The sequence below is a fragment of the Sinocyclocheilus anshuiensis genome, unplaced genomic scaffold (assembly GCF_001515605.1).
Source record: "Sinocyclocheilus anshuiensis isolate Anshui unplaced genomic scaffold, SAMN03320099.WGS_v1.1 scaffold536, whole genome shotgun sequence".
NCBI classification, from domain to species: Eukaryota; Metazoa; Chordata; class Actinopteri; order Cypriniformes; family Cyprinidae; genus Sinocyclocheilus; species Sinocyclocheilus anshuiensis.
This window is the reverse complement of record NW_015557179.1, coordinates 1,797,161-1,810,017: the sequence shown is the minus strand read 5'-3', so window position 1 is coordinate 1,810,017 and position 12,857 is coordinate 1,797,161. Positions and strand designations below refer to the sequence as shown.

Genomic DNA, 12,857 nt, shown 5'->3' with positions numbered 1-12,857 from the left:
TAACATTTCCGTCACACGCTTGAGGTATTTGGCCAATCACAACGCACTGGATAGCTGGCCAATCACAGCACAGCTTGCTTTTCAGACTGATGAGCACAACAGGTTCAAGCGGGCTACATGGGTTTGTTTCGCTGTCCAACATAAAGTTGCTTGGTTTGAGGGGGACTTCTGTGTGAGCTGCGCTTCATACATCTCTACAATTTTGCTAATGTGACTGCACCTTTCAAATTTAGTAAATGTATTAACTGTTCACTTTTATGCTTCACATCACACTGCATTACTGCTGAACTGCAGGAATAGCTTTAAATCAATGTATCTCACAGATGCGGTGACCCCTAAAATCTTTGTAGAGTTTGTAGATGAAGATCTCACTATTAAAAAATAATTAGGAAAATCTCAGCAACCTAAGAGGCTGTTTAAACAACTTACATCTATTTTGTTGAGTCTGTCTCATTTTGGAAAGGCCTTCACTTTGTCTTACATGGGCTCATAGTGATGGGCTGAAGCCAAGGTCACCTTAGAGAAAACACTTCAGACCCTGAAACAAAAGTCTAGTCTGATCCCTTTCATTGGCCCCAAGATGGACGTTAGTTATCAGTTAACCACATCTCCATCTCTGGAAATACCACAGAGAGGGTTTTATTCCCACCATGGCTCAGCTGTCAAACTAACTGAAAACAGAGAATGTTTTCCCATAATGCAAAGCATAACTTAGAATGACATCTTATTTCCGCAGCTCCATGTGTTTAACATGAGATTTATAAGTTGAACACTGTTTGGGACTTTTATAAATGAATTTGTTTGGCTTTGAGCACTTTCCAGTCATGAGTTTAGTTGGTGTTTTCTTTAACTGGTGGATTCGACTGAGCTGCTTCCAGAGCGGACTGTTTTCGACATAGAAGCGCAAAGATGACAAAGGGGGAAACAGGAAACCAGCATGTTCCTATTTCCTGTAAGCAGGTGAAGCTGCACTGGTATTCTTTCTTTTATTGTCCAAACCACAGTTCTTGGGGTGCAAAACTAGAGCATTTCAGAGATGCATGTCTTTTGTTTTCTTTTAAGATAACAGGTTAACTTTTATTCGCATTGCTATTGCTGCATAACCACAAAGTAGCTCTAAGCTCCACAAGCAGTTTGTAAGTGCTATTTGGATGAACCAAAGTAATAAAGGCATGCGAAAGAGGATCTGTGAGAAACTGACTCACTCATTTATCTGCATGGACACAAATATAGTCAAATACGTAAGCACACACACACCCAGACTGAATGTTTAAGACAATGGCTTAACCTCCACATTTTCAGAAGCGCTCATCTAAATCAAGGGAAATTATGCTAATAAAGCATCTCATTATTCAGAGCTCAGAGAATCAGTCATTGACATTGCGTCATTATAGATCTATTCACAAACACAGATTGGATTTCATCAAAAGGGAGACTTTCATTTCCCACACTTCTTCATCATTTATTCTTCTCTTTATAAGGAACATGCTGTGCTTTTAGAGTTTTTTCATGGAAAGTACCGGGGCTTTGGGATGAAGGTAAGGGTTTCCCGGTGGGACAGTAGTGATCATTCCTGACAGAGGAGCCTTGTGTCCGTAGTCAAGGGTGCTCCAGGTACCAGAACAGCTCCTAGAAATGGAACACTTGTCAAACTGGGAATGTTCAAATTAAAGGAATATTGTGGATTCAATCAACAGCAACTGGGGCATAACCCTGATTACCACAAAAAATGGTTGATTACCACAAAACTTAACATTTGTATCTGTAAATGTTAAAATGCTCACTGTTTTAGTCACAAAGCCACGTGACATAATCAATATGCATGTTAAGATGATTTTAGTGAGAAGAAAAAATATATATTTCTTACTAAACCTTTTTTTTTCAATGTTATGTAAGCTTCCCATTTCTGCTTTTAAATCTTAAATTTTAAATTGGTCTCAATTCACTTTCATTGTAAGTGCCTCGCTGCTAGTTTTAATGTAAAAGAATGATTAGTTAAAATAACTTATATAATACATTTTTGTGGTAAATGCTTTTGAACAACCTTAACTTGTACTGACCCTGCAATATTCTGTCATTTAATAACTTAGGTAGTTAAAAAAGACATGAATCAATTTATTATAATTAACTGTACTGAAATGTGTGTGTGTGTGTGTGTGTATATATATATATATATATGCTACAAAAAAATAGCCCCATTCATTTCCTTTGTTAGTAGTATATATAGGGCCAGATTTACTAAACAGGGCAAATTAGCGTGAGAGCGCAATTCCAAAAAAGCGGATAATGGGAGTGGAAATTTCTGCGGGTGATTTACCGATGATTTAATGATTTACCGCAAATTAAAGAACACAGACGCAGTCAGATCATTTCCATAATGTGTTCATTCACATTGTTTCTAGATTATTGCGTAGAGTGATCGGATGCATTTTAAATAATTGCTAAAAGCATCACTGGCTTCATACTAATCATCATACTAATCATATCAGCAGCACATATGAAAGTGTGAATGAGTACTAGTCAGGTTAATCACTATCATACTAATTAGATTGTAAGAGCAGACTGATTGCTATAAAAGGAGGGAAGAAGCGCTTCCTATCACTGAGTTCTTGTTAGCAATGGTTACCTCCAAAAAAACACGTGCAGCCATCAGCGCTTTGCATCAAAATGGCCTCACACGCAAGAAAATTGCTACAAAGAATATTGCACCTGAAAGAGCCATTAATCAAAATGGTCCTGCAGTGTGACAAATGATATATATATATATATATATATCATTTGTCACACTGCAGGACCATTTTGATTGAACTAATGAGTGAATTAAAAATGTAAAAGAACTGGGGAAGAGTCATATGACCTAAAATATACACTTTCCTTATATAACCTATCCCAATAAATTTTTACCTAAAATGTTTATGTTGATGGAAAAAGTCCATAGACTCATTATGTGTCAACTACTGTGTCTATAAATGCTTTGAAAAAGGGAATTTCATTCACTTCTGTCTGATTTTCCATAAAGCAAACAATGTCAAAGCCAGTGTCTTATGACACTCACAAGTGACTGAGTGTTGCCAAAGCTGCAGAGGAACAAAAACGGTTTGGAGACATTTAAGTTATCACCAAATAAGGAGGAGGAGAGAGTTAGAGGAAGTTGTAAAGGTGCTGACTTTCTGCTGTAAGGAAAAGAGATGGGAGGCCTGTTTTATCGGCAAAGGAAACAGATTTCAGAGCAACAGTGACTCCAGGAAAATGGATCTGGGTTGAGTAAAAACCACGATTACCACCGGCAACAAGAGCAGCTCAGCTTTGGATAGGGCCATCTGGAGAGGTCTGCTCCAAAAAGACGGTAAACCAGTTCTTCTGGGGCCCAGCTAGGAAACACGTTTTCAAAAAAACCACCCGGTCCCTGGGTGAGGAGTTTGGTTTTCCTCCAGTGCTTCTCTCAAACACCTCCTCCTCCTTCTTCCTCTTTACTTGAGCTGCAGATGCCTCATTCTGAAAGCCGAGGACGTTTTGCTGTTGCAGGCGGAGGGTGGAAGAGCGCTGCTAGGCTGGTTTTGTTCCCGGTAGTGTCTGTCTGATTTGACTCTTCAGAAACCCACAGAAAATATCAATGACTCATGATTTTTCCTGCCTTTTTAACTTTAAAAATGGAGAATTATAGTATACTCTTCCACTTTCTATTCTTTATTCATCCTGTCTGCTTTATAAGATGACCTGAACTTTGTTCAGCCATACACATCATGGTGGGTTCTACTAAGTGATGCTGTAAGACACTGTTCACACACCTCCAGTCAGAGCCACATGCTGGAGAGTGTTGAAGAGCTGTAAATATAGGGCAGACACTAACAGAAGGGGAACATGCGGGAGCTTGAAACAAATAAGTTTGACATTGCACATACTAAGACAGAAACAGAGAAAGAGATCAGAAGATAAATGAACACTCTAACGCCTCTTCAGAGTGATCCTCTGACGTGCTTAATGCTACAGGGCATGTTTACTACTGTACCACTAAAACCTGACACAAATCTATGCAATGACATTAGGCTTCATTTATTGACATTATACATTAGATAATTATATGATCACCATTATGTTTTTAGTGTGTGTGTGTGTGTATATATATATATACATATGTGAAGTATAGTATAGTATAGTATATATATATATATTTATATTCTTATTTATTTATAAAATTATAAACTAAGTAACTTATTTCAGAGAAGTTGTGTAGTTTTGTGGTGTTGACCACAAAAGTTAACTTACAAGAGAACTTTCTAAATACAAAGCACTGCTGCCACCTACTGAGACAAAGTGGTCTATCAGTGAGGTGTAATGTTAGCAATAATATAATATAATATAATATAATTATTAAATGTGTAAGTAGGGCTTAAAGGTTGAATCTTATGAAAACATGTCCAGGTTCTCAAAAAAAAAAAACTTTTTTTTTCATATTTTTTTTTCTTATTGTGACAACATTTACATGCAAATTAAGCACATTTCCCCTGCAAATTCCCTAATTACCATATCACAAGCATTGTATTATTGACTTTTTTTGTATTTTACATTATAATTGGTGATTGTCATTAGGTTCTATATATATATATTTTTTTTAAGTAACATTTTTTTATTTACATTATGGTTCATGAGAGAACAGTGATTGTCAATATAATCATGTTACAAAGCAAAATATATATCCATCCATTTCCCAAATCACAGAGATGCTGGAATCAATGCCAGTGTCTCAGGCCGTAGGCAGGGAAATGTCCTGGAGGGTTGGCCAGTCCATAGCAGACAAAGCAAAATATCTTAATCTGAACTGCTGAAATGACTTACCCTGCTGTTTGTGGAGTATATGGTAAAGAAGGCAGACTGACACCTGAGGTCTGTGGTCTGTCAAACCGGGCTTTTCCAGTGTAACCAGGAATAGTAGTTCGGCTACAGAGAAAACAAAACACCTTCCTTATAACAAGTTCTGTAGAATGGATTTGATGTATATACAGATACACAGAACAGAGTCATACTAGCTGGCAGGGGTGTGAGGAGGTATTGTGGTGCGCAGAACAGTCAGAGGGATGAAGTCCTCTCCTGGTACGTCCACACTATCCATGTTCTCAGAGCCCACCGTACCGCTGTACAGTACAGCGAGATCACAAAAATCATTCAAAGCCTTAATGAAAGCAACTGATTTGATTTGAATTTATAATATATACAGGTGTGTTTAGGAATGTTCAGTACTTTACTAGAGATCTCTAAGATCTCTGCATCTGCTTACCAGTATAAAGGTATATGGCCTGATTTTGGACATGGACTGGTGCTGTTAATTGAAAACATAATAGAAAACATATTTGAAACAACACAATTTTTAATACACAATCTGATATACATTTGTAAATATGCACTAAAAGCTTAGACTCTTAGAATGAATAAATCTAAAATAAAATTGTAAAAAATAAACGGTTATTTGAATCACATACAAGCTGATGGGTTTCCTTGCATTAAATGTGGCACGTAACTGATGTTTGTTCCAATGGGATCCAATGGCCTGAAAGCAAGGAAATCTCTCTTAAAGAAATAGTTCATTCAAAAATGCTGAAATTGTACTCACCTTCAGGCCATCCAAAGCAACAGATTTGGAGAAATGTAGCATTACATTACTTGCTCACCAATGGATCCTCTGAAGTGAATGGGTGCCGTCAGAATGCGAGTTCAAACAGCAGATATAAACATCATAATAATCCACAAGTGATCCACACGATTCCTGTCAGACTCTGTTCCATGTTTTGTCTGTGTCTTGCTCCCCAGGTGTTCCTTTCCCATGTTTAATTTGTCCCAGGTGTTTCCAGAACCCCTCCGCCGGCCGTTCCCGGGTCGAGTCAGCCGGCAGTTAGTGTGGCAAGCCCTGAGGACGTTAAGGTGGCAAGCCCTGAGGACGTTAATGTGGCAAGCCCGGAGGACGTTAATGTGGCAAGCCCAAAGGACGTTAATGTGGCAAGCCTTAAAGTGTTCCCAGTCCCTAGTTCTCTGTCCGCTGTGTACGTCTTCGTGGAACGTCTTCCTGTGTCCGTCTCCCTTGGTTCCTTGGTGCAAATAAAGTCTTGTCAACATATTCTCCAGCGTCTCCTCGTCCCTCGTGTGTGTGTGTGCAACATGACAATTCCAGTCTATCAATTAGGATCTTGTGAAGTGAAAAAGCTGTGTTAACAAACAAATCCATAACCAAAAAACAATCAAAATACACCAACATATTTGTTAAGAACGGTTTTCACTTGTATTTCTCTCCTGATTCAGAAAAAAGGCCTATTTTCACTGGAAAAAAGCAATATTATGGATTATGGACTTGTATTTTAGCTGAAAGCAACAGTTTGCAGTTAAAAACATTGGTTTCTTACAAACACACAGCTTTTCTCTTCACAAGACATGAATTGATGGCCTGGAGTCGTGTGGATTACTTGTGGATTATTGTAATGTTTTTATCAGCTGTTTGGACTCTCATACTTTCAGCACCCATTCACTGCAGAGGATCCATTGATGAGCAAGTGATGTAATGCTACATTTCTCAAAATCTGTTCCCATGAAGAAACAAAATTATTGACATCTTGGATGGCCTGAGGGTGACAAAATCGTCAGCAATTTTAAATTTTGGGGTGAACTATTCCTTTAATGTCTCAGATCTTCACTGGAAGTAACCTCACATCCAGTGCAGCAGACTCACCTGCCACAGCTCAGGCCTGCTGTGGTATCGCTTCAACACAAAACGTTGACTCACAGGGTCAGCCATTTTCTCCAGAGTAGTCGTGGGCGGTTTGAGGCGAGGAGGTAACTTGAAGTCCCAGTCTACATCCTCATAAGCTCTATACCAGAGCATATTACAATCACATGTATCACATAAATACATGTATAAGGGATATAAACACTCAGCTGGCACATTGGCTTTTGGGTGTTTAACAAATAAATAAATACATGGACATGAAATATTGATTTCAGTTGAAATTATAGTAAGAAAGATAAGTGACCAAATGATCTAGGCTGTTTTTATAACCATTGCACCAGCATAGGTGTTACTATGGCTCTAGCAATGACAAGGTCAAGGGTTTGATTCCCAGGGAACACATATATTGATAAAATGCATACCCTGAAGTACACCTTGCATGCACTATAAGTTTTGGATAAAAGTGCATGTCAAATGTATAAAGAGACAAATGGTAAAAAGAGAAATCTTTTGAAAAGTTGGTCAAGTTGAGAGAGTCTTGGAAAATAAAATGTGGTAGTTGTGCTGTTAAGAGAGTTTTCAGAGCAACTAATCAGACCTTTGGGCTGCAGAGGTGTAGATGTATTGTCGAGCTGCTGGGCTATCAGAAAGAACAGATGGTTCTGCACCCTATAAAGGGATAGTACAAAGACACAGTGGAAAGATGGCAATAATTTAGCAAATGTCCCATATAAAAGGGTGACAAAATAGGGAAACATAAAATATGTTAAGTTCTTTCTTTCTTTCAATTCTTTCTTTCTTCCAAAGAACACAAAAGGGGGGAATTTGAAGAATATACTAGTTTTAGCTCTTTTGACAATGAACGTGCACTGGATCCTTTATGTTTTAAAGAAAGATGCAAAGCACCATAAAATATAAAAGTAGGTGATGACTCTATGCATGTGCTTTATGCCACATATGAAGCCATAACAAAAGTTTGGATTGAGAAACAGACATATGTGTATTTGGCGTGCTGTCCGAGGGAAGACTCCAAGCTCGGAATTTGGCCCAAACTCAGAGTACTCCCCAATCCTTGACTGGGATAGGAACCAGGCTTTGGAGTGGCAGAGGGATACTGCAAAACTGTCTCGGAACAGAGGTGAGGGACGGCTATAAACACAGGGTGAGCGTGATTTGACCAAGTACAACATGTTCCTGGAACAACATCCTTGTTGATCCTGAAACAACATTCCTATCAACCAATCAGAACTGAGGGATAACTTTTCATGAAATATCTGTTTTAGGCTTACAATCAGGGTTAGGTGCTTCTACACCCTTGTTAATCAGCTATCATTTCACACTGTTTTTAGGAATAAATTATGGGTAGGTTTAGGTTTAGGGGTAGGGATTGGGTTAAGTCTGTATTTTTGGACAGTTATGTTGATCCAGGATCAACAAAAGATGTTGATCCAGGAACATGTCTTACTTGGCAAAATCAGGCGACCATAAACACAGGCCTCTTTCCATGCTGATTGGTTGAATTACCCGTACGTGCTCCTCCCAAACCTTGTTAAATAATCTTCATGTAAACAGGGTCACTAAGTTAAACTTAAGAGACAGATCAGTTCAATTCATAAACAAATTATTCAGATAGTCCAGCTTATCAAAAACATCCAAGTCAAATGAACGATTCATTCAGAAATTGAGCATGGCTACTTCTCTCATAGAAGTCAGAAGTTAACGAATGAATAACAAGGTCTGTTCCTTGCACAAAACTAGTTTAGATTCTCAGAATATAGAAACACAAATTGTATAAACAATTTTTGACACCTTTGTGGTGCTTTTGTTTTTGAAGATTTGAAGATTAAAAGCTCCATCCACATTCATAGTACCTGCATGTATAAAAGTAACCAGTACATGCAATTCTTCTCCTTTTCTCCTTTTATGCTCCAAGGAAGAGAGAAAAGTCATGTGTTTGGAGCAACATAAGTAAATGATGACAGAATGTTAATTTTTGAGTGAACTATTTCTTTCAAGCTCATTTCATATGAATATTTAATGTTTAGTGCCGTAAAATCAGTACTATCAGTTTTATAATGGCAAATAGGCACATCGCTGCTTGATTATTTGTATTGTAATAAATTAGCCACCGTTTCAACTTCTGAGGTAGGCCTACATTACCATACTTCCAATGAATTTAGGTCGGAATTCCTCTTTTTTTTCGGAGTCACTCTCATTGTGCTCCTTATCGACGCTGCTGTTCACACTGTGAGCTGTTAACTGAGGAAGTCTGGAGGTAAAAGTCCCAACGCTGTGGCCGCGGTAGCGTGTAGATGAGTGCCGTTGATCTGCGTGAGTTTGACGCAGAAGATCCTCGGGGCGCAGAATCGAGCGGACAGTCGCATCCCTCCAGCCTTTAGGCCCCACAACCACAGCCGGAGGAGGAGCGCACTGGACCGGCCGCTTCATGATCATGATACTCAGCTACTTGAATTCACCATCAGTGGGAAAATCCGAATAACTGCAAAGTGTTTGGGTTTAAAAGTGTCGGTTGTCTCCAACGCAATAACTGTTCCTCGGGACGCGCACAGAGCTCTGATTGGGTAACGCGAGAAACACTAATGAACGAGTGTCAATGCAGCAGATCATTCAGCTCCATTCACACTGCAACTCAATCGGCGGAGAGCCTGTTACATGATGAGATCGGATCGTGTGCTGTGATGTGCAACAGAGACACCCTAAATTAGTCTGGCACACTATAAAAATTACTAAAAGAAAATAAGATTTGGTTTAAAGTTAGTGGATAAATTGAAGCTTTTTTTTAATGATATGTTTTTGGGCTTTTTGGGCCTTTTTATTTTGAGAGGACAGTGGAGAGATGACAGGAAAGTATGGACCCTTTTCACAAGACTGTGATGACGCGTTTAACGGTCATCAGCATCATAAATCCTCGAAAGGTTTTCACATTTGTATTTTTTTTTAAATGTATGTACATTTATAACACTATTCTTTGTATTATATTACCTTTGCATCAAATTACAAAAAAAAACTAGTTTACGCTAATGCGCGGGTGTTTCTAATGCAGCGTCTATGGGAGGGATGGTAAATTTGACATCGTTCTCTCTTCTGACTGCTGTTATCAGTCTCTCTCAGTTTTATTCCCTTTTATTGAAAGTCATGAAAACACTATCGTGGAGTTTTTCTATTGCTATTTGAGCAAATGGAAATGCAAAAAATATATATTTGTGGTACTCTCCCATTCACTGCTCTTCAAGTTAACCCAACTATGACGACTTCCGCTTCTGAGAAACCCGGAAATGTGAAAAAGGTCCATTGGGCGGAGAGGGATCATCAGCAAAGGACCTCGAGATGGGAATCGAACTCGGGTCGCTGTGGGTGCAGACAGGGGCGGACTTACCCATTAGGCGAAGGTAGGCGACTGCCTTGGGCCCTCAAAAGCCAAGGGCCCCCTAAAATGCTTTTTATATAGGATATAAGCATTAAGCGCTGACACGCGAACGGTTGCTGTTTACTGTGTTTATTACCACGACAACCGTCCAACAGGCTTTTTGTGTATCCTGCTTGAAGGAGATGAAAATATTATGCATTTGAAGCTGTAATTAAATATTGAGAAACAGTGTGTATTATATGTTTATAATTGTTTTAAATGCCGCTTACTCATTTATGAGAAGGTATTTTTTTCAGTTTTATTTAAATTTGTAGTTAAAATAACTAAAAATAAATGTATTTTAAAGTTTAGTATTAGACAGCCTTTGCACACAGGCTTACGCTGGTAACTCACCAGTGGACTTTCCTGGTCAATATAGGCTATATTTTTTCACGCTTTTCTCATTCTATATTTCTGACATTCCAAAAGCGCCTCCTACTGGCAGAGAATGAATGTTCATTGAAAATGTGTGCAAATGTATAGGGCCCCATTCCTATATTTTGCCTGGGGCCCCCAATTCACTAAATCCGCCCCTGGGTGCAGATGCGCTATATGTTGAGTCGACGCACTAACCACGAGGCACAAAATCACTTTCACAGACTTTTAAATGAACTGTTCCCTCCTGGTGGAATGACCTGCCCAACGCAATCCGAGCAGCTGAATCCTTAGCCATCTTCAAGAATCGACTAAAAACACATCTCTTCCATCTTTATTTGACCCTCTAACTCTAGCACTCTCTATTCATTTACTAACTGCTTGTTTTCTTAAAAAATAATCACACTAGCTTCTCTATTCTTTTTGTATTCTATTTCTTTTCTTTTTTTATTATACAATTAACAAAGCAAAAAAGGCCTCTAGCACTAGCTTGCTCTATTCTTTTTCTATTCTATCTGTTTTCTTTTTATTTATTATATAATAAAAAAAAACCTTGCTACGTGTACTGCGTTAAGCTAACTGAGACTTGTTATAGCACTTACGTATCATTGCTCTTTTCTTGATTTTGTTTGCTTCCATTGTCCTCATTTGTAAGTCGCTTTAGATAAAAGCGTCTGCTAAATGACTAAATGTAAATGTTAAAGTGCTAAAGCTTCACACAAACAGCATAAAGGAGTATTATTACAGTAGCAGGGATGAATAATTGAGCATGTCTTTGACTGACCACATTCATTTCATGGTTGTCCTGAGAGGGGTGTTTACTCTGTGCACTTGTCCAACCTGATAACAAAGTAGATGGAATTTGTTAATAAATATGTAAGAGTCTAATACTGTTAAATTGCTTTTTGTTACACACTGCTGCAGTCAGCCCAAACTTGTATAACAAAAAAGATTGCAGTTACCGCCGAGGTTTGCCTTCAATGCTGCCTCTGATTTCATCCTGGAGTTCCACCTCTTGTGCTCAGACATGTCATATATCAGAGCTGAAGGTCTGGTTGGAGGAGTCTGAGGCCTGTCTCGCACTCCTGCCGGAACCCACAGATCGGATGCAGTGTAAACCTTATCGATGAATGGGGTTCTGCTTTTTGGCTCCAGATACACCTGTGCCCCTGCACTCAGTTGACTGGAGCACGGATCTATTAGAGACACATCGCCACGCAGTAGTGCCAGAGGAGCTCTTTCATCAAGCAGCTGGGCTCCACGATTGAATTTGGAGAACGCATGTCTATCTGTCTCAACGATGCTCTCAAAGTCATACCTTCCCTCTGGACCCTTCCCACAGGGGAGATTCATACGTCTGCACAGCCACCTGCTCACTTCATCTGAACTCACACAGGGCGCCTTGAGAAGTCTTACACGATAAGGTTCTCGTTCCTCCTCCATTAATGATTTATAAAAGCAAACAATTAACCAATAAATAGAAAATATTTCCATAAACGCTGAATCTCTCTTCTAGATGTGGTGGGGAATGTGGGATTATGCAGATGGAAGCCACAGGTGTAATCATCAGCGTCCGCTGTTGCCAGGAGACTGTGTCATTAGTTTGTCATTAGATTGCCTCCTGTGTCACTGTAGTCAGCGGGAGGTCAAATTACTGGCATGTGTCTGTAAATTGACGCTGGGACTCCAAGCAATGCTAAAACTCATTATTGAGTAGAATTACATGGAGTTCTAGTTTTTAATCTAATTTGAACAGTAAATGTGAATTAGTAGAAGTAATGATGATTGGTAGATTTGAGTGCTACTGCATATAGGATGTGTAAAATAACTAACCGCAATATCATGTAATGGTCACTAGGTGGAACCCTAGATCAGACAATTTGAGCTATGACGGTGATTCACACTGTGAAGGTGGTTCTTACATAAAGTCGAATATCATTACTACACCCTAAGCATAACCCTACCACTTACAAGACACCTTTTGGCAGTTTCACATGTGAAATCTATCTATACACACATACATACATACACTTTCACTATAGAAATGTAGACCAAGTGAATGTTTTTTTTTTTTTTTTATGTACTGTTAGCAGTTAGGAATCATAAGGTATGCAGAAGCAACACAGTGAGAGAAAGGTGCTTTATTTTGAGCCTTGTCGCTGTTATTAAAAATCAAAAGCTCTAAAGCATGATTTAAATGAATTTCTTATGGTAACCCTCACCAAAAAGTAGTATACTTCAAGTTTATTTTAGGATGTTATACAGTTTTGTTACTGTTTTATGTCTGATGATCGTGTTAGAATACATGTGGAAGCATCTGTTGTTTCGGTTTCTTCTTCACTT

General features: G+C 38.8%; 1 protein-coding gene across 1 annotated transcript; it reads right to left on the bottom strand.

The window, feature by feature from the left end:
• Positions 1-1,494: 1,494 nt before the first annotated feature.
• Positions 1,495-12,008, bottom strand: LOC107678530 (uncharacterized protein C7orf72-like). Its single transcript, XM_016473813.1, has 9 exons — positions 11,477-12,008; positions 11,299-11,354; positions 7,311-7,381; positions 6,716-6,854; positions 5,478-5,545; positions 5,276-5,317; positions 5,025-5,132; positions 4,837-4,938; positions 1,495-1,629 (listed from the first exon to the last, which is right to left on the bottom strand). Exons 1-9 carry the CDS (start codon positions 12,006-12,008, stop codon positions 1,497-1,499), a joined length of 1,251 nt encoding a protein of 416 aa, XP_016329299.1. The 3' UTR covers positions 1,495-1,496.
• Positions 12,009-12,857: the final 849 nt, after the last annotated feature.